Source organism: Phyllobates terribilis, unplaced genomic scaffold (assembly GCF_046119375.1).
Source record: "Phyllobates terribilis strain yellow unplaced genomic scaffold, ASM4611937v1 Scaffold_3__8_contigs__length_932513732, whole genome shotgun sequence".
Classification (NCBI taxonomy): domain Eukaryota; kingdom Metazoa; phylum Chordata; class Amphibia; order Anura; family Dendrobatidae; genus Phyllobates; species Phyllobates terribilis.
In genome coordinates this window covers 659,484,404-659,504,943 of record NW_027362763.1, presented here as the reverse complement: position 1 = coordinate 659,504,943, position 20,540 = coordinate 659,484,404, and the positions used below count along the sequence as shown (strand labels likewise).

The 20,540-nt window shown below is 55.6% G+C and overlaps 1 protein-coding gene across 1 annotated transcript in view; it reads right to left on the bottom strand.

Annotated features, from left to right (window-relative positions):
- The window catches only part of GLP1R (glucagon like peptide 1 receptor), a 347,688-nt gene that overhangs the window by 128,476 nt on the left and 198,672 nt on the right, over positions 1-20,540 (bottom strand). The window contains exon 5 of the mRNA XM_073673565.1: positions 12,055-12,208. Within this exon, the coding sequence (XP_073529666.1) occupies positions 12,055-12,208 (154 nt within the window). The remainder of the gene's footprint in view (positions 1-12,054; positions 12,209-20,540) is intronic.

Genomic DNA, 20,540 nt, shown 5'->3' with positions numbered 1-20,540 from the left:
CGCACACCGACACCGAGCAATGTGTGAACGAGGCCTCAGCCCGCACACCGACACCGAGCAATGTGTGAACGAGGCCTCAGCCCGCACACCGACACCAAGTAATGTGTGAACGAGGCCTCACCCTGCACACCGACCCCGAGCAATGTGTGAACGAGACCTCACCCCGCACACCGACACCGAGCAATGTGTGAACGAGGCCTCACCCCGCACACCGACACCGAGCAATGTGTGAACGAGGCCTCACCCCGCACACCGACACCGAGCAATGTGTGAACGAGACCTCACCCCGCACACCGACACCGAGCAATGTGTGAACGAGACCTCACCCCGCGCACCGACACCGAGCAATGTGTGAACGAGACCTCACCCCGCGCACCGACACCGAGCAATGTGTGAACGAGACCTCACCCCGCACACCGACACCGAGCAATGTGTGAACGAGGCCTCACCCCGCACACCGACACCGAGCAATGTGTGAACGAGACCTCACCCCGCACACCGACACCGAGCAATGTGTGAACGAGGCCTCACCCCGCACACCGACACCGAGCAATGTGTGAACGAGACCTCAGCCCGCACACCGACACCAAGTAATGTGTGAACGAGGCCTCACCCTGCACACCGACCCCGAGCAATGTGTGAACAAGGCCTCACCCCGCGCACCGACACCGAGCAATGTGTGAACGAGACCTCACCCCGCACACCGACACCGAGCAATGTGTGAACGAGGCCTCACCCCGCACACCGACACCGAGCAATGTGTGAACGAGGCCTCACCCTGCACACCAACCCCGAGCAATGTGTGAACGAGGCCTCACCCCGCGCACCGACACCGAGCAATGTGTGAACGAGACCTCACCCCGCGCACCGACACCGAGCAATGTGTGAACGAGACCTCACCCCGCACACCGACACCGAGCAATGTGTGAACGAGGCCTCACCCCGCGCACCGACACCGAGCAATGTGTGAACGAGGCCTCACCCCGTGCACCAACACCGAGCAATGTGTGAACGAGACCTCACCCCGCGCACCGACACCGAGCAATGTGTGAACGAGGCCTCACCCCGCACACCGACACCGAGCAATGTGTGAACGAGACCTCACCCCGCACACCGACACCGAGCAATGTGTGAACGAGGCCTCACCCCGCACACCGACACCGAGCAATGTGTGAACGAGGCCTCACCCCGCGCACCGACACCGAGCAATGTGTGAACGAGGCCTCACCCCGTGCACCAACACCGAGCAATGTGTGAACGAGGCCTCACCCCGCACACCGACACCGAGCAATGTGTGAACGAGACCTCACCCCGCACACCGACACCGAGCAATGTGTGAACGAGGCCTCACCCCGCACACCGACACCGAGCAATGTGTGAACGAGACCTCACCCCGCACACCGACACCGAGCAATGTGTGAACGAGGACTCACCCCGCACACCGACACCGAGCAATGTGTGAACGAGGCCTCAGCCCGCACACCGACACCGAGCAATGTGTGAACGAGGCCTCAGCCCGCACACCGACACCAAGTAATGTGTGAACGAGGCCTCACCCTGCACACCGACCCCGAGCAATGTGTGAACAAGGCCTCACCCCGCGCACCGACACCGAGCAATGTGTGAACGAGACCTCACCCCGCACACCGACACCGAGCAATGTGTGAACGAGGCCTCACCCCGCACACCGACACCGAGCAATGTGTGAACGAGGCCTCACCCTGCACACCAACCCCGAGCAATGTGTGAACGAGGCCTCACCCCGCGCACCGACACCGAGCAATGTGTGAACGAGGCCTCACCCCGCGCACCGACACCGAGCAATGTGTGAACGAGGCCTCACCCCGCACACCGACACCGAGCAATGTGTGAACGAGACCTCACCCCGCACACCGACTCCAAGCAATGTGTGAACGAGGCCTCACCCGGCACACCGACACCGAGTGATGTGTGAACGAGGCCTCACCCCGCTCACCGACACCGAGCAATGTGTGAACGAGGCCTCACCCCGCACACCGACACCGGGCAATGTGTGAACGAGGCCTCACCCCGTGCACCGACACCGAGCAATGTGTGAACGAGGCCTCACCACGCACACCGACACCGGGCAATGTGTGAACGAGGCCTCACCCCATGCACCAACACCGAGCAATGTGTGAACGAGGCCTCACCCGTGCACCAACACCGAGCGATGTGTGAACGAGACCTCACCCCGCGCACCGACACCGAGTGATGTGTGAACGAGGCCTCACCCCGCACACCGACACCGGGCAATGTGTGAACGAGGCCTCACCCCGCGCACCAACACCGAGCAATGTGTGAACGAGGCCTCACCCCGCGCACCATCACCGAACAACGTGTGAACGAGGCCTCACCCCGCACACCGACACCGGGCAATGTGTGAACGAGGCCTCACCCCGTGCACCGACACTGAGTGATGTGTGAACGAGGCCTCACCCCGCACAACGACACCGAGCAATGTGTGAACGAGGCCTCACCCCGCACACCGACACCGAGTGATGTGTGAACGAGGCCTCACCCCGCACACCGACACCGAGCAATGTGTGAACGAGGCCTCACCCCGTGCACCAACACCGAGCAATGTGTGAACGAGGCCTCACCCCGCGCACCGACACTGAGCAATGTGTGAACGAGGCCTCACCCCGCGCACCATCACCGAACAATGTGTGAACGAGGCCTCACCCCGCACACCGACACCGGGCAATGTGTGAACGAGGCCTCACACCGTGCACCGACACCGGACAATGTGTGAACGAGGCCTCACCCCGCACAACGACACCGAGCAATGTGTGAACGAGGCCTCACCCCGCGCACCGACACCGGACAATGTGTGAACGAGGCCTCAACCCGCACACCGACACCGAGCAATGTGTGAACGAGGCCTCACCCAGCGCACCGACACCGAGCAATGTGTGAACGAGGCCTCACCCCGCACACCGACACCGAGCAATGTATGAACGAGGCCTCACCCCGTGCACCGACACCGAGCAATGTGTGAACGAGGCCTCACCCCGCGCACCGACACCGAGCAATGTGTGAACGAGGCCTCACCCCGCGCACCGACACCGAGCAATGTGTGAACGAGGCCTCACCCCGTGCACCAACACCGAGCAATGTGTGAACGAGGCCTCACCCCGCACACCGACACCGAGCAATGTGTGAACGAGGCCTCACCCCGCACACCGACACCGAGCAATGTGTGAACGAGGCCTCACCCCGCACACCGACACCGAGCAATGTGTGAACGAGGCCTCACCCCGCGCACCGCCACGAAGCAATGTGTGAACGAGGCCTCACCCCGCGCACCGCCACCGAGCAATGTGTGAACGAGGCCTCACCCCGCACACCGCCACCGGGCAATGTGTGAACGAGGCCTCAGCCCGCACACCGACACCGGGCAATGTGTGAACGAGGCCTCAGCCCGCACACCTACACCGAGCAATGTGTGAACGAGGCCTCACCCCGCACACCGCCACCGAGCAATGTGTGAACGAGGCCTCACCCCGCACACCGACACCGGGCAATGTGTGAACGAGGCCTCAGCCCGCACACCGACACCGAGCAATGTGTGAACGAGGCCTCAGCCCGCACACCGACCCCAAGCAATGTGTGAACAAGGCCTCACCCCGCACACCGACACCGACTGATGTGTGAACGAGGCCTCACCCCGCACACCGACACCGAGCAATGTGTGAACGAGGCCTCACCCCGCACACCGACACCGAGCAATGTGTGAACGAGACCTCACCCCGCACACCGACACCGAGTGATGTGTGAACGAGACCTCACCCCGCACACCAACCCCGAGCAATGTGTGAACGAGGCCTCACCCCGCACACCAACCCCGAGCAATGTGTGAACGAGGCCTCACCCCGCACACCGACCCCGAGCAATGTGTGAACGAGACCTCACCCCGCGCACCGACACCGAGCAATGTGTGAACGAGACCTCACCCCGCGCACCGACACCGAGCAACGTGTGAACGAGGACTCACCCCGCGCACCGACACCGAGCAATGTGTGAACGAGGCCTCACCCCGTGCACCAACACCGAGCAATGTGTGAACGAGGCCTCACCCCGCGCACCGACACCGAGCAATGTGTGAACGAGGCCTCACCCCGCACACCGACACCGAGCAATGTGTGAACGAGGCCTCACCCCGCACACCGACACCGAGCAATGTGTGAACGAGGCCTCATCCCGCACACCGACACCGAGCAATGTGTGAACGAGGCCACACCCCGCACACCGACACCGAGCAATGTGTGAACGAGGCCTCACCCCGCGCACCGACACCGAGCAATGTGTGAACGAGGCCTCACCCCGCACACCGACACCGAGCAATGTGTGAACGAGGTCTCACCCCGCGCACCGACACCGAGCAATGTGTGAACGAGGCCTCATCCCGCACACCGACACCGAGCAATGTGTGAACGAGGCCTCATCCCGCACACCGACACCGAGCAATGTGTGAACGAGGCCACACCCCGCACACCGACACCGAGCAATGTGTGAACGAGGCCTCACCCCGCGCACCGACACCGAGCAATGTGTGAACGAGGCCTCACCCCGCACACCGACACCGAGCAATGTGTGAACGAGGTCTCACCCCGCGCACCGACACCGAGCAATGTGTGAACGAGGCCTCAGCCCGCACACCGACACTGAGCAATGTGTGAACGAGGCCTCAGCCCGCACACCGACACCAAGTAATGTGTGAACGAGGCCTCACCCTGCACACCGACCGCGAGCAATGTGTGAACAAGGCCTCACCCCGCGCACCGACACCGAGCAATGTGTGAACGAGACCTCACCCCGCACACCGACACCGAGCAATGTGTGAACGAGGCCTCACCCCGCACACCGACACCGAGCAATGTGTGAACGAGGCCTCACCCTGCACACCAACCCCGAGCAATGTGTGAACGAGGCCTCACCCCGCGCACCGACACCGAGCAATGTGTGAACGAGGCCTCACCCCGCGCACCGACACCGAGCAATGTGTGAACGAGGCCTCACCCCGCACACCGACACCGAGCAATGTGTGAACGAGGCCTCACCCCGCGCACCGACACCGAGCAATGTGTGAACGAGGCCTCACCCCGCGCACCGACACCGAGCAATGTGTGAACGAGGCCTCACCCCGCACACCGACACCGAGCAATGTGTGAACGAGACCTCACCCCGTGCACCGACACCGAGCAATGTGTGAACGAGGCCTCACCCCACGCACCGACACCGAGCAATGTGTGAACGAGGCCTCACCCCGCGCACCGACACCGAGCAATGTGTGAACGAGGCCTCACCCCGCACACCGACACCGAGCAATGTGTGAACGAGACCTCACCCCGTGCACCGACACCGAGCAATGTGTGAACGAGGCCTCACCCCGCGCACCGACACCGAGCAATGTGTGAACGAGGCCTCACCCCGCGCACCGACACCGAGCAATGTATGAACGAGGCCTCACCCCGCACACCGACACCGAGCAATGTGTGAACGAGACCTCACCCCGCGCACCGACACCGAGCAATGTGTGAACAAGGCCTCACCCCGTGCACCGACACCGAGCAATGTGTGAACGAGGCCTCACCCCGCGCACCGACACCGAGCAATGTGTGAACGAGACCTCACCCCGTGCACCAACACCGAGCGATGTGTGAACGAGACCTCACCCCGCACACCGACCCCAAGCAATGTGTGAACGAGGCCTCACCCCGCACACCGACACCGAGTGATGTGTGAACGAGGCCTCACCCCGCTCACCGACACCGAGCAATGTGTGAACGAGGCCTCACCCCGCACACCGACACCGGGCAATGTGTGAACGAGGCCTCACCCCGTGCACCGACACCGAGCAATGTGTGAACGAGGCCTCACCCCGCACACCGACACCGGGCAATGTGTGAACGAGGCCTCACCCCATGCACCAACACCGAGCAATGTGTGAACGAGGCCTCACCCGTGCACCAACACCGTGCGATGTGTGAACGAGACCTCACCCCGCGCACCGACACCGGGCAATGTGTGAACGAGGCCTCACCCCGCGCACCAACACCGAGCAATGTGTGAACGAGGCCTCACCCCGCGCACCATCACCGAACAATGTGTGAACGAGGCCTCACCCCGCACACCGACACCGGGCAATGTGTGAACGAGGCCTCACCCCGTGCACCGACACTGAGTGATGTGTGAACGAGGCCTCACCCCGCACAACGACACCGAGCAATGTGTGAACGAGGCCTCACCCCGCACACCGACACCGAGTGATGTGTGAACGAGGCCTCACCCCGCACACCGACACCGAGCAATGTGTGAACGAGGCCTCACCCCGCGCACCAACACCGAGCAATGTGTGAACGAGGCCTCACTCCGCGCACCGACACTGAGCAATGTGTGAACGAGGCCTCACCCCGCGCACCATCACCGAACAATGTGTGAACGAGGCCTCACCCCGCACACCGACACCGGGCAATGTGTGAACGAGGCCTCACACCGTGCACCGACACCGGACAATGTGTGAACGAGGCCTCACCCCGCACAACGACACCGAGCAATGTGTGAACGAGGCCTCACCCCGCGCACCGACACCGAGCAATGTTTGAACGAGGCCTCACCCCGCACACCGACACCGAGCAATGTATGAACGAGGCCTCACCCCGTGCACCGACACCGAGCAATGTGTGAACGAGGCCTCACCCCGCGCACCGACACCGAGCAATGTGTGAACGAGGCCTCACCCCGCGCACCGACACCGAGCAATGTGTGAACGAGGCCTCACCCCGTGCACCAACACCGAGCAATGTGTGAACGAGGCCTCACCCCGCGCACCGACACCGAGCAATGTGTGAACGAGGCCTCACCCCGCACACCGACACTGAGCAATGTGTGAACGAGGCCTCACCCCGCACACCAACACCGAGCAATGTGTGAACGAGGCCTCACCCCGCACACCGACACCGAGCAATGTGTGAACGAGGCCTCACCCCGCACACCGACACCGAGTGATGTGTGAACGAGGCCTCACCCCGCACACCGACACCGGGCAATGTGTGAACGAGGCCTCACCCCGCACACCGACATCGGGGAATGTGTGAACGAGGCCTCTCCCCGCACACTGACACCGAACAATGTGTGAACGAGGCCTCACCCCGCATACCGACACCGAGCAATGTGTGAACGAGACCTCACCCTGCACACCGACACCGAGTGATGTGTGAACGAGGCCTCACCCCGCACACCGACACCGAGTGATGTGTGAACGAGGCGTCACCCCGCACACCGACACCGAGTGATGTGTGAACGAGGTCTCACTCCGCACACCGACACCGAGCAATGTGTGAACGAGGCCTCACCCCGCACACCGACACGGAGCAATGTGTGAACGAGGCCTCACCCCACACACCGACACCGAGCAATGTGTGAACGAGGCCTCACCCCACACACCGACACCGAGCAATGTGTGAACGAGGCCTCACCCCTATACCGACACCGAGCAATGTGTGAACGAGGCCTCACCCCGCTCACCGACACCGAGCAATGTGTGAACGAGGCCTCACCCCGCACACCGACACCGAGCAATGTGTGAACGAGGCCTCACCCCGCTCACCGACACCGAGCAATGTGTGAACGAGGCCTCACCCCGCACACCGACACCGGGCAATGTGTGAACGAGGCCTCACCCCGTGCACCGACACCGAGCAATGTGTGAACGAGGCCTCACCCCGCACACCGACACCGGGCAATGTGTGAACGAGGCCTCACCCCATGCACCAACACCAAGCAATGTGTGAACGAGGCTTCACCCGTGCACCAACACCGAGCGATGTGTGAACGAGACCTCACCCCGCGCACCGACACCGAGTGATGTGTGAACGAGGCCTCACCCCACACACCGACACCGGGCAATGTGTGAACGAGGCCTCACCCCGCGCACCAACACCGAGCAATGTGTGAACGAGGCCTCACCCCGCGCACCATCACCGAACAATGTGTGAACGAGGCCTCACCCCGCACACCGACACCGGGCAATGTGTGAACGAGGCCTCACCCCGTGCACCGACACTGAGTGATGTGTGAACGAGGCCTCACCCCGCACAACGACACCGAGCAATGTGTGAACGAGGCCTCACCCCGCACACCGACACCGAGTGATGTGTGAACGAGGCCTCACCCCGCACACCGACACCGAGCAATGTGTGAACGAGGCCTCACCCCGCGCACCAACACCGAGCAATGTGTGAACGAGGCCTCACCCCGCGCACCGACACTGAGCAATGTGTGAACGAGGCCTCACCCCGCGCACCATCACCGAACAATGTGTGAACGAGGCCTCACCCCGCACACCGACACCGGGCAATGTGTGAACGAGGCCTCACCCCGCACACCGACACCGAGCAATGTGTGAACGAGGCCTCACCCCGCACACCGACACCGAGTGATGTGTGAACGAGGCCTCACCCCGCACACCGACACCGGGCAATGTGTGAACGAGGCCTCACCCCGCACACCGACATCGGGGAATGTGTGAACGAGGCCTCTCCCCGCACACTGACACCGAACAATGTGTGAACGAGGCCTCACCCCGCATACCGACACCGAGCAATGTGTGAACGAGACCTCACCCTGCACACCGACACCGAGTGATGTGTGAACGAGGCCTCACCCCGCACACCGACACCGAGTGATGTGTGAACGAGGCGTCACCCCGCACACCGACACCGAGTGATGTGTGAACGAGGTCTCACTCCGCACACCGACACCGAGCAATGTGTGAACGAGGCCTCACCCCGCACACCGACACGGAGCAATGTGTGAACGAGGCCTCACCCCACACACCGACACCGAGCAATGTGTGAACGAGGCCTCACCCCACACACCGACACCGAGCAATGTGTGAACGAGGCCTCACCCCTATACCGACACCGAGCAATGTGTGAACGAGGCCTCACCCCGCTCACCGACACCGAGCAATGTGTGAACGAGGCCTCACCCCGCACACCGACACCGGGCAATGTGTGAACGAGGCCTCACCCCGCTCACCGACACCGAGCAATGTGTGAACGAGGCCTCACCCCGCACACCGACACCGGGCAATGTGTGAACGAGGCCTCACCCCGTGCACCGACACCGAGCAATGTGTGAACGAGGCCTCACCCCGCACACCGACACCGGGCAATGTGTGAACGAGGCCTCACCCCATGCACCAACACCGAGCAATGTGTGAACGAGGCCTCACCCGTGCACCAACACCGAGCGATGTGTGAACGAGACCTCACCCCGCGCACCGACACCGAGTGATGTGTGAACGAGGCCTCACCCCGCACACCGACACCGGGCAATGTGTGAACGAGACCTCACCCCGCGCACCAACACCGAGCAATGTGTGAACGAGGCCTCACCCCGCGCACCATCACCGAACAATGTGTGAACGAGGCCTCACCCCGCACACCGACACCGGGCAATGTGTGAACGAGGCCTCACCCCGTGCACCGACACTGAGTGATGTGTGAACGAGGCCTCACCCCGCACAACGACACCGAGCAATGTGTGAACGAGGCCTCACCCCGCACACCGACACCGAGTGATGTGTGAACGAGGCCTCACCCCGCACACCGACACCGAGCAATGTGTGAACGAGGCCTCACCCCGCGCACCAACACCGAGCAATGTGTGAACGAGACATCACCCCGCGCACCGATACCGAGCAATGTGTGAACGAGGCCTCACCCCGCGCACCGACACCGACACCCCGCACACCGACACCGAGTGATGTGTGAACGAGGCCTCACCCCACACACCGACACCGAGCAATGTGTGAACGAGGCCTCACCCCGCACACCGACACCGGTCAATGTGTGAACGAGGCCTCACCCCGCACACCGACATCGGGGAATGTGTGAACGAGGCCTCTCCCCGCACACTGACACCGAACAATGTGTGAACGAGGCCTCACCCCGCATACCGACACCGAGCAATGTGTGAACGAGACCTCACCCTGCACACCGACACCGAGTGATGTGTGAACGAGGCCTCACCCCGCACACCGACACCGAGTGATGTGTGAACGAGGCGTCACCCCGCACACCGACACCGAATAATGTGTGAACAAGGCCTCACCCCGCACACCGACACCGAGCAATGTGTGAACGAGACCTCACCCCGCACACCGACACCGAGCAATGTGTGAACGAGGCCTCACCCCGCACACCGACACCGAACAATGTGTGAACAAGGCCTCACCCCGCACACCGACACCGAGCAATGTGTGAACGAGGCCTCACCCCGCACACCGACACCGAGCAATGTGTGAACGAGGCCTCACCCCGCACACCGACACCGAGCAATGTGTGAACGAGGACTCACCCCGCACACCGACTGTAATCGGAAATCATTGGACGAGGAATCTAATAAACATCTATGGAAATAACATTCATTCACAAACTTTATTTTCACTAATTGTATAGTTATTATACAGTGACAGCACAATGATTGCCGGATGATTATTTAGTGATTGTATAGTTATATGTAGTGATTGTATGGGGATTGTACAGTGATTTGTGCAGTGATTGTATGGTGATTGTGCTGTGATTGTATGGTGATTGTATGGTGATTGTGCAGTGAGTGTATGGTGATTGTGCAGTGAGTGTATGGTGATTGTATGGGGATTGTACAGTGATTGTACAGCGATTGTATAGTTATATGTAGTGATTGTATGGGGATTGTACAGTGATTGTATAGTTATATGTAGTGATTGTATGGTGATTGTGCAGTGATTGTATAATAATTGTATAGTAATTGTATATAAAATGATTGTACAGTTACAATTTAGCGATTGTATTGATTGTACAGTTATTGTGTAGTGATTGTATAATTATTGTACAGTGATTGTATGGTGATTGCACAGTGATTGTATGGTGATTGTGCAGTGATTGCATAATAATTGTACAGTGATTGTATATAAAATGATTGTACAATAATTGTACAGTTACAATTTAGCGATTGTACAGTTATTGTATTATTAATATATATTGATTGTATGGTGATTGTATGGTGATTGTATGGTGATTGTGCGGTGACTGTGCAGTGATTGTATGGTGACTGTACAGTGATTGTATGGTGATTGTGCAGTGATTGTGCAGTGATTGCATGGTGATTGTGCATTAATTGTGCAGTGATTGGATGGTGATTGTGCAGTGATTGTACAGTGATTGTATGGTGATTGTGCAGTGATTGTGCAGTGATTGCATGGTGATTGTGCATTGATTGTGCAGTGATTGCATGATGATTGTGCAGTGATTGTACAGTGATTGTATGGTGATTGTGCAGTGATTGAATGGTGATTGTGCAGTGATTGAATGGTGATTGTGCAGTGATTGTATGGTGATTGTGCGGTGATTGCATGGTGATTGTGCAGTGATTGTATAGTGATTGTATGGTGATTGTATGGTGATTGTATGGTGATTGTGCAGTGATTGTATGGTGATTGTGCAGTGATTGCATGGTGATTGAGCAGTGATTGTGCAGTGATTGTATGGCGATTGCATGGTGATTGTGCAGTGATTGTATGGTGATTGTATGGTGATTGTGCAGTGATTGTTTGGTGATTGTGCAGTGATTGTATGGTGATTGTGCAGTGATTGAATGGTGATTGTGCAGTGATTGAATGGTGATTGTGCAGTGATTGTATGGTGATTGTGCGGTGATTGCATGGTGATTGTGCAGTGATTATATAGTGATAGTATGGTGATTGTATGGTGATTGTGCAGTGATTGTACAGTGATTGTATGGTGATTGTGCAGTGATTGAATGGTGATTGTGCAGTGATTGTATGGTGATTGTATGGTGATTGTGCAGTGATTGTTTGGTGATTGTGCAGTGATTGTATGGTGATTGCATGGTGATTGTGCAGTGATTGTATGGTGATTGTATGGTGATTGTGCAGTGATTGTTTGGTGATTGTGCAGTGATTGTATGGGGATTGTGCAGTGCTTGCATGGTGATTGTGCAGTGATTGTGCAGTGATTGCGTCACCTGGTAGGAGATGAGCCCTTCCCATTGGTTGTCCAGGATGGCGATGTCGTACATCCAGCGCAGCACGGAGTCCTTGATGAAGACGGAGATGGCTCTCAGGATGAAGGAGGTGAAGAGGTTCAGGTGGATGTAGTTCCTCGTGCAGTGGAGATGTCTGCGGAGACACAGGGCGACGCGTTACAGCTCGTCTCAGCGGACCGTGCTGGGTACCATGATAACACTTCTTGTCCACATCAATGTCCACCTCCCTACTGACTTGTGATTATCAGGACATTAACTTTGATGGAGACGGTGATTTGGATGAATGAAATGTTCCTAGGATGACACTGCATCCCAAGAGCACAGGCCAAGAAGTGTTGTCATGGGGGCTGAGTAGTTACAAGTTGTAACTTTTACACCTTAAAATGTTGCAATGACAAAAGTTGTTTTTTTTTAGTGCCTTCATATAACAGGACATAAGGTTGGTTATAATGTATGATATTATAGGATGAGGCGCTGTAATAACGTCCTGTACATTATAGACGCATCGCTGAATGATCTGGGCGTGACCGCTGAAGAATAATCGTCATTATTATATTATAATCTCGCCGTGACGGAGCGACATGTTATATCAGGAGCGGAAATCGCAACTCAGGGTGAGTGCAACCTCCAGGGTAGAGATAACTCAGCCCGAATGTCAGAGTCCCGGCAGAGGAGAGGATGGGAATGTCCCCAGCCGCGGTTACAGGTCTGCTCCATTCACTTCCACAATTCCATGCTATAGACCGGCTCAGGCTGCAGGTGACCACCTGAGTATTCAGGTAGTAGGTATTCATGCTGCGTCAATGGAGCCTTTCCAGCTCTGTGTACTCTGCCATATTGCTGGCCATTCTACCCTGAACTCTGTAACAAACCCAGCTCTGCAATAGAATCTTGGACAAAGTCAGCTCTGCTACATCACTGAGTTTTCTCTGCCATATCTGTGCCAGTTCTGCATTGGACTCTGTGACAGTCTCAGCTCTCCATTGGACTCTGTGACAATCCCAGCTCTGCATTGGACTCTGTGACAATCCCAGCTCAGCAATGGACTCTGTGACAATCCCAGCTCTGCATTGGACTCTGTGACAATCCCAGCTCTGCATTGGACTCTGTGACAATCTCAGCTCTGCATTGGACTCTGTGACAATCTCAGCTCTCCATTGGACTCTGTGACAATTCCAGATCTGCATTGGACTCTGTGACAATTCCAGCTCTGCATTGGACTCTGTGACAATCCCAGCTCTGCATTGGACTTTGTGACAATCCCAGCTCTGCATTGGACTCTGTGACAATCCCAGCTCTGCATTGGACTCTGTGACAATCTCAGCTCTGCATTGGACTCTGTGATAATCCCAGCTCTGCATTGGACTCTGTGACAATCTCAGCTCTGCATTGGACTCTGTGACAATCCCAGCTCTGCACTGGACTCTGTGACAAACCCAGCTCTGCATTGGACTCTGTGACAAACCCAGCTCTGCATTGGACTCTGTGACAATCCCAGCTCTGCATTGGACTCTGTGACAATCCCAGCTCTGCATTGGACTCTGTGACAATCCCAGCTCTGCATTGGACTCTGTGACAATCCCAGCTCTGCATTGGACTCTGTGACAATGCCAGCTCTGAATTGGTCTCTGTGACAATCCCAGCACTGCATTGGACTCTGTGACAAACCCAGCTCTGCATTTGACTCTGTGACAATTTCAGCTCTGCATTGGACTCTGTGACAATCCCAGCTCTGCATTGGACTCTGTGACAAACCAGCTCTGCATTGGACTCTGTGACAAACCCAGCTCTGCACTGAACTCTGTGACAATCCCAGCTCTGCATTGGACTCTGTGACAATCCCAGCTCTCCATTGGACTCTGTGACAATCCCAGCTCTGCATTGGACTCTGTGACAATCCCAGCTCTGCATTGGACTTTGTGACAATCCCAGCTCTGCATTGGACTCTGTGACAATCCCAGCTCTGCACTGAACTCTGTGACAATCCCAGCTCTGCATTGGACTCTGTGACAATCCCAGCTCTGCATTGGACTCTGTGACAATCCCAGCTCTGCATTGGACTCTGTGACAATCTCAGCTCTGCATTGGACTCTGTCACAATCCCATCTCTGCATTGGACTCTGTGACAAACCCAGCTCTGCATTGGACTCTGTGACAAACCCAGCTCTGCATTGGACTCTGTGACAGTCCCATCTCTGCATTGGACTCTGTGACAATGCCAGCTCTGCATTGGACTCTGTGACAAACCCAGCTCTGCATTGGACTCTGTGACAATCCCAGCTCTGCATTGGACTCTGTGACAAACCCAGCTCTGCATTGGACTCTGTGACAATCCCAGCTCTGCATTGGACTCTGTGACAATCCCAGCTCTGCATTGGACTCTGTGACAATCCCAGCTCTGCATTGGACTCTGTGACAATCCCAGCTCTGCATTGGACTCTGTGACAATGCCAGCTCTGAATTGGACTCTGTGACAAACCCAGCTCTGCATTGGACTCTGTGACAATCTCAGCTCTGCATTGGACTCTGTGACAATCCCAGCTCTGCATTGGACTCTGTGACAATCCCAGCTCTGCATTGGACTCTGTGACAATCCCAGCTCTGCATTGGACTCTGTGACAATCCCATCTCTGCATTGGACTCTGTGACAATCCCAGCTCTGCATTGGACTTTGTGACAATCCCAGCTCTGCATTGAACTCTGTGACAATCCCATCTCTGCATTGGACTCTGTGACAATCCCAGCTCTGCATTGGACTTTGTGACAATCCCAGCTCTGCATTGGACTCTGTGACAAACCCAGCTCTGCATTGGACTCTGTGACAATCCCAGCTCTGCATTGGACTCAGTGTCAATGCCAGCTCTGAATTGGACTCTGTGACAAACCCAGCTCTGCATTGGACTCTGTGACAAACCCAGCTCTGCATTGGACTCTGTGACAAACCCAGCTCTGCATTGGACTCTGTGACAAACCCAGCTCTGCATTGGACTCTGTGACAATCCCAGCTCTGCATTGGACTCTGTGACAAACCCAGCTCTGCATTGGACTCTGTGACAATCCCAGCTCTGCATTGGACTCTGTGTCAATGCCAGCTCTGCATTGGACTCTGTGACAATCCCAGTTCTGCATTGGACTCTGTGACAATCCCAGCTCTACATTGGACTCTGTGACAATCCCAGCTCTGCATTGGACTCTGTGACAATCCCAGCTCCGCACTGAACTCTGTGACAATCCCAGCGCTGCATTGGACTCTGTGACAATCCCATCTCTGCATTGGACTCTGTGACAATCCCAGCTCTGCATTGGACTCTGTGACAAACCCAGCTCTGAATTGGTCTGTGTGACAAACCCAGCTCTGCATTGTACTCTGTGACAATGCCAGCTCTGCATTGGACTCTGTGACAAACCCAGCTCTGCATTGGACTCTGTGACAATCCCAGGTCTGCATTGGACTTTGTGACAATCCCAGCTCTGCATTGGACTCTGTGACAAACCCAGCTCTGCATTGGACTCTGTGACAATTCCAGTTCTGCATTGGACTCTGTGACAATCCCAGCTCTGCATTGGACTCTGTGACAATCCCAGCTCTGCATTGGACTCTGTGACAATCCCATCTCTGCATTGGACTGTGTGACAATCCCATCTCTGCATTGGACTCTGACAATCCTAGCTCTGCAATGGACTTTGTGACAATCCCAGCTCTGCATTGGAATCTGTGACAAACTCAGCTCTGCATTGGACTCTGTGACAATCCCAGCTCTGCATTGGACTCTGTGACAATCCCAGCTCTGCATTGGACTCTGTGACAAACCCAGCTCTGCATTGGACTCTGTGACAATCCCAGCTCTGCATTGGACTCTGTGTCAATGCCAACTCTGCATTGGACTCTGTGACAAACCCAGCTCTGCATTGGACTCTGTGACAAACCCAGCTCTGCATTGGACTCTGTGACAATGCCAGCTCTGCATTGGACTCTGTGACAAACCCAGCTCTGCATTGGACTCTGTACCAAACCCAGCTCTGCATTGGACTCTGTGACAAACCCAGCTCTGCATTGGACTCTGTGACAAACCCAGCTCTGCATTGGACTCTGTGACAATCACAGCTCTGCATTGGACTGTGTGACAATGCTAGCTCTGCATTGGACTCTGTGACAATCCCAGCTCTGCATTGGACTCTGTGACAATCCCAGCTCTGCATTAGACTCTGTGACAATCCCAGCTCTGCATTGGACTCTGTGACAATCCCAGCTCTGCATTGGACTCTGTGACAATCCCAGCTCTGCATTGGACTCTGTGACAATGCCAGCTCTGAATTGGACTCTGTGACAAACCCAGCACTGCATTGGACTCTGTGACAATCCCAGCTCTGCATTGAACTCTGTGACAATCCCATCTGTGCATTGGACTCTGTGACAATCCCAGCTCTGCATTGGACTTTGTGACAATCCCAGCTCTGCATTGGACTCTGTGACAAACCCAGCTCTGCATTGGACTCTGTGACAATCCCAGCTCTGCATTGGACTCAGTGTCAATGCCAGCTCTGAATTGGACTCTGTGACAAAGCCAGCTCTGCATTGGACTCTGTGACAATCCCATCTCTGCATTGGACTCTGTGACAATCCCATCTCTGCATTGGACTCTGTGACAATCCCAGCTCTGCATTGGACTCTGTGACAATCCCAGCTCTGCATTGGACTCTGTGACAAACCCAGCTCTGCATTGGACTCTGTGACAATCCCAGCTCTGCATTGGACTCTGTGACAATCCCAGCTCTGCATTGGACTCTGTGACAATCCCAGCTCTGCATTGGACTCTGTGACAATCCCAGCTCTGCATTGGACTCTGTGACAATCCCAGCTCTGCATTAGACTCTGTGACAATCCCAGCTCTGCATTGGACTCTGTGACAATCCCAGCTCTGCATTGGACTCTGTGACAATCCCAGCTCTGCATTGGACTCTGTGACAAACCCAGCTCTGCATTGGACTCTGTACCAAACCCAGCTCTGCATTGGACTCTGTGACAAACCCAGCTCTGCATTGGACTCTGTGACAAACCCAGCTCTGCATTGGACTCTGTGACAATCACAGCTCTGCATTGGACTGTGTGACAATGCTAGCTCTGCATTGGACTCTGTGACAATCCCAGCTCTGCATTGGACTCTGTGACAATCCCAGCTCTGCATTAGACTCTGTGACAATCCCAGCTCTGCATTGGACTCTGTGACAATCCCAGCTCTGCATTGGACTCTGTGACAATCCCAGCTCTGCATTGGACTCTGTGACAATGCCAGCTCTGAATTGGACTCTGTGACAAACCCAGCACTGCATTGGACTCTGTGACAATCCCAGCTCTGCATTGAACTCTGTGACAATCCCATCTGTGCATTGGACTCTGTGACAATCCCAGCTCTGCATTGGACTTTGTGACAATCCCAGCTCTGCATTGGACTCTGTGACAAACCCAGCTCTGCATTGGACTCTGTGACAATCCCAGCTCTGCATTGGACTCAGTGTCAATGCCAGCTCTGAATTGGACTCTGTGACAAAGCCAGCTCTGCATTGGACTCTGTGACAATCCCATCTCTGCATTGGACTCTGTGACAATCCCATCTCTGCATTGGACTCTGTGACAATCCCAGCTCTGCATTGGACTCTGTGACAATCCCAGCTCTGCATTGGACTCTGTGACAAACCCAGCTCTGCATTGGACTCTGTGACAATCCCAGCTCTGCATTGGACTCTGTGTCAATGCCAGCTCTGCATTGGACTCTGTGACAATCCCATCTCTGCATTGGACTCTGTGACAATCCCAGCTCTGCATTGGACTTTGTGACAATCCCAGCACAGCTTTGGAATCTGTGACAATCCCAGCTCTGCATTGAACTCTGTGACAATCCCAGCTCTGCATTGGACTCTGTGACAATCCCAGCTCTGCATTGGACTCTGTGACCAACCCAGCTCTGCATTGGACTCTGTGACAATCCCAGCTCTGCATTGGACTCCGTGTCAATGCCAGCTCTGAATTGGACTCTGTGACAAACCCAGCTCTGCATTGGACTCTGTGACAATGCCAGCTCTGCATTGGACTCTGTGACAAACCCAGCTCTGCATTGGACTCTGTGACAAACCCAGCTCTGCATTGGCTCTGTGACAATCCCAGCTCTGCATTGGACTCTGTGACAAACCCAGCTCTGCATTGGACTCTGTGACAATCCCAGCTCTGCATTGGACTCTGTGACAATCTCAGTTCCGCATTGGACTCTGTGACAATCCCAGCTCTGCATTGGACTCTGTGACAATCCCAGCTCTGCATTGGACTCTGTGACAATCCTAGCTCTGCATTGGACTCTGTGACAATCCCAGCTCTGCATTGGACTCTGTGACAAACCCAGCTCTGCATTGGACTCTGTGACAATCCCACCTCTGCATTGGACTCTGTGACCAACCCAGCTCTGCATTGGACTCTGTGACAATCCCAGCTCTGCATTGGCTCTGTGACAATCCCAGCTCTACATTGGACTCTGTGACAATCCCAGCTCTACAATGGACTCTGTGACAATCCCAGCTCTGCATTGGACTCTGTGACAATCCCAGCTCTGCATTGGACGCTGTGACAATCCCAGCTCTGCATTGGACTCAGTGTCAATGCCAGCTCTGAAATGGACTCTGTGACAAACCCAGCTCTGCGTTGGACTCTGTGACAATGCCAGCTCTGCATTGGACTCTGTGACAATGCCAGCTCTGCATTGGACTCTGTGACAATCTCAGCTCTGCATTGGACTCTGTGACAAACCCAGCTCTGAATTGGACTCTGTGACAAACCCAGCTCTGCATTGGACTCTGTGAAAATGCCAGCTCTGCATTGGACTCTGTGACAAACCCATCTCTGCATTGGACTCTGTGACAATCCCAGGTCTGCATTGGACTCTGTGACAATCCCAGCTCTGCATTGGACTCTGTGACAAACCCAGCTCTGCATTGGACTCTGTGACAATGCCAGCTCTGAATTGGACTCTGTGACAAACCCAGCTCTGCATTGGACTCTGTGACAATGCCAGCTCTGCATTGGACTCTGTGACAAACCCAGCTCTGCATTGGACTCTGTGACAAACCCAGCTCTGCATTGGCTCTGTGACAATCCCAGCTCTGCATTGGACTCTGTGACAAACCCAGCTCTGCATTGGACTCTGTGACAATCCCAGCTCTGCATTGGACTCTGTGACAATCTCAGTTCCGCATTGGACTCTGTGACAATCCCAGCTCTGCATTGGACTCTGTGACAATCCCAGCTCTGCATTGGACTCTGTGACAATCCTAGCTCTGCATTGGACTCTGTGACAATCCCAGCTCTGCATTGGACTCTGTGACAAACCCAGCTCTGCATTGGACTCTGTGACAATCCCACCTCTGCATTGGACTCTGTGACCAACCCAGCTCTGCATTGGACTCTGTGACAATCCCAGCTCTGCATTGGCTCTGTGACAATCCCAGCTCTACATTGGACTCTGTGACAATCCCAGCTCTACAATGGACTCTGTGACAATCCCAGCTCTGCATTGGACTCTGTGACAATCCCAGCTCTGCATTGGACGCTGTGACAATCCCAGCTCTGCATTGGACTCAGTGTCAATGCCAGCTCTGAAATGGACTCTGTGACAAACCCAGCTCTGCGTTGGACTCTGTGACAATGCCAGCTCTGCATTGGACTCTGTGACAATGCCAGCTCTGCATTGGACTCTGTGACAATCTCAGCTCTGCATTGGACTCTGTGACAAACCCAGCTCTGAATTGGACTCTGTGACAAACCCAGCTCTGCATTGGACTCTGTGAAAATGCCAGCTCTGCATTGGACTCTGTGACAAACCCATCTCTGCATTGGACTCTGTGACAATCCCAGGTCTGCATTGGACTCTGTGACAATCCCAGCTCTGCATTGGACTCTGTGACAAACCCAGCTCTGCATTGGACTCTGTGACAATGCCAGCTCTGCATTGGACTCTGTGACAAACCCAGCTCTGCATTGGACTCTGTGACAAACCCAGCTCTGCATTGGACTCTGTGACAATCACAGCTCTGCATTGGACTCTGTGACAATCACAGCTCTGCATTGGACTCTGTGACAATGCCAGCTCTGCATTGGACTCTGTGACAATGCCAGCTCTGCATTGGACTCTGTGACAATCCCATCTCTGCATTGGACTCTGTGACAATCCCAGCTCTGCATTGGACTTTGTGACAATCCCAGCTCTGCATTGGACTCTGTGACAATCCCAGCTCTGCACTGAACTCTGTGACAATCCCAGCTCTGCATTGGACTCTGTGACAATCCCAGCTCTGCATTGGACTCTGTGACAATCCCATCTCTGCATTGGACTCTGTGACAATCCCAGCTCTGCATTGGACTTTGTGACAATCCCAGCTCTGCATTGGACTCTGTGACAATCCCAGCTCTGCACTGAACT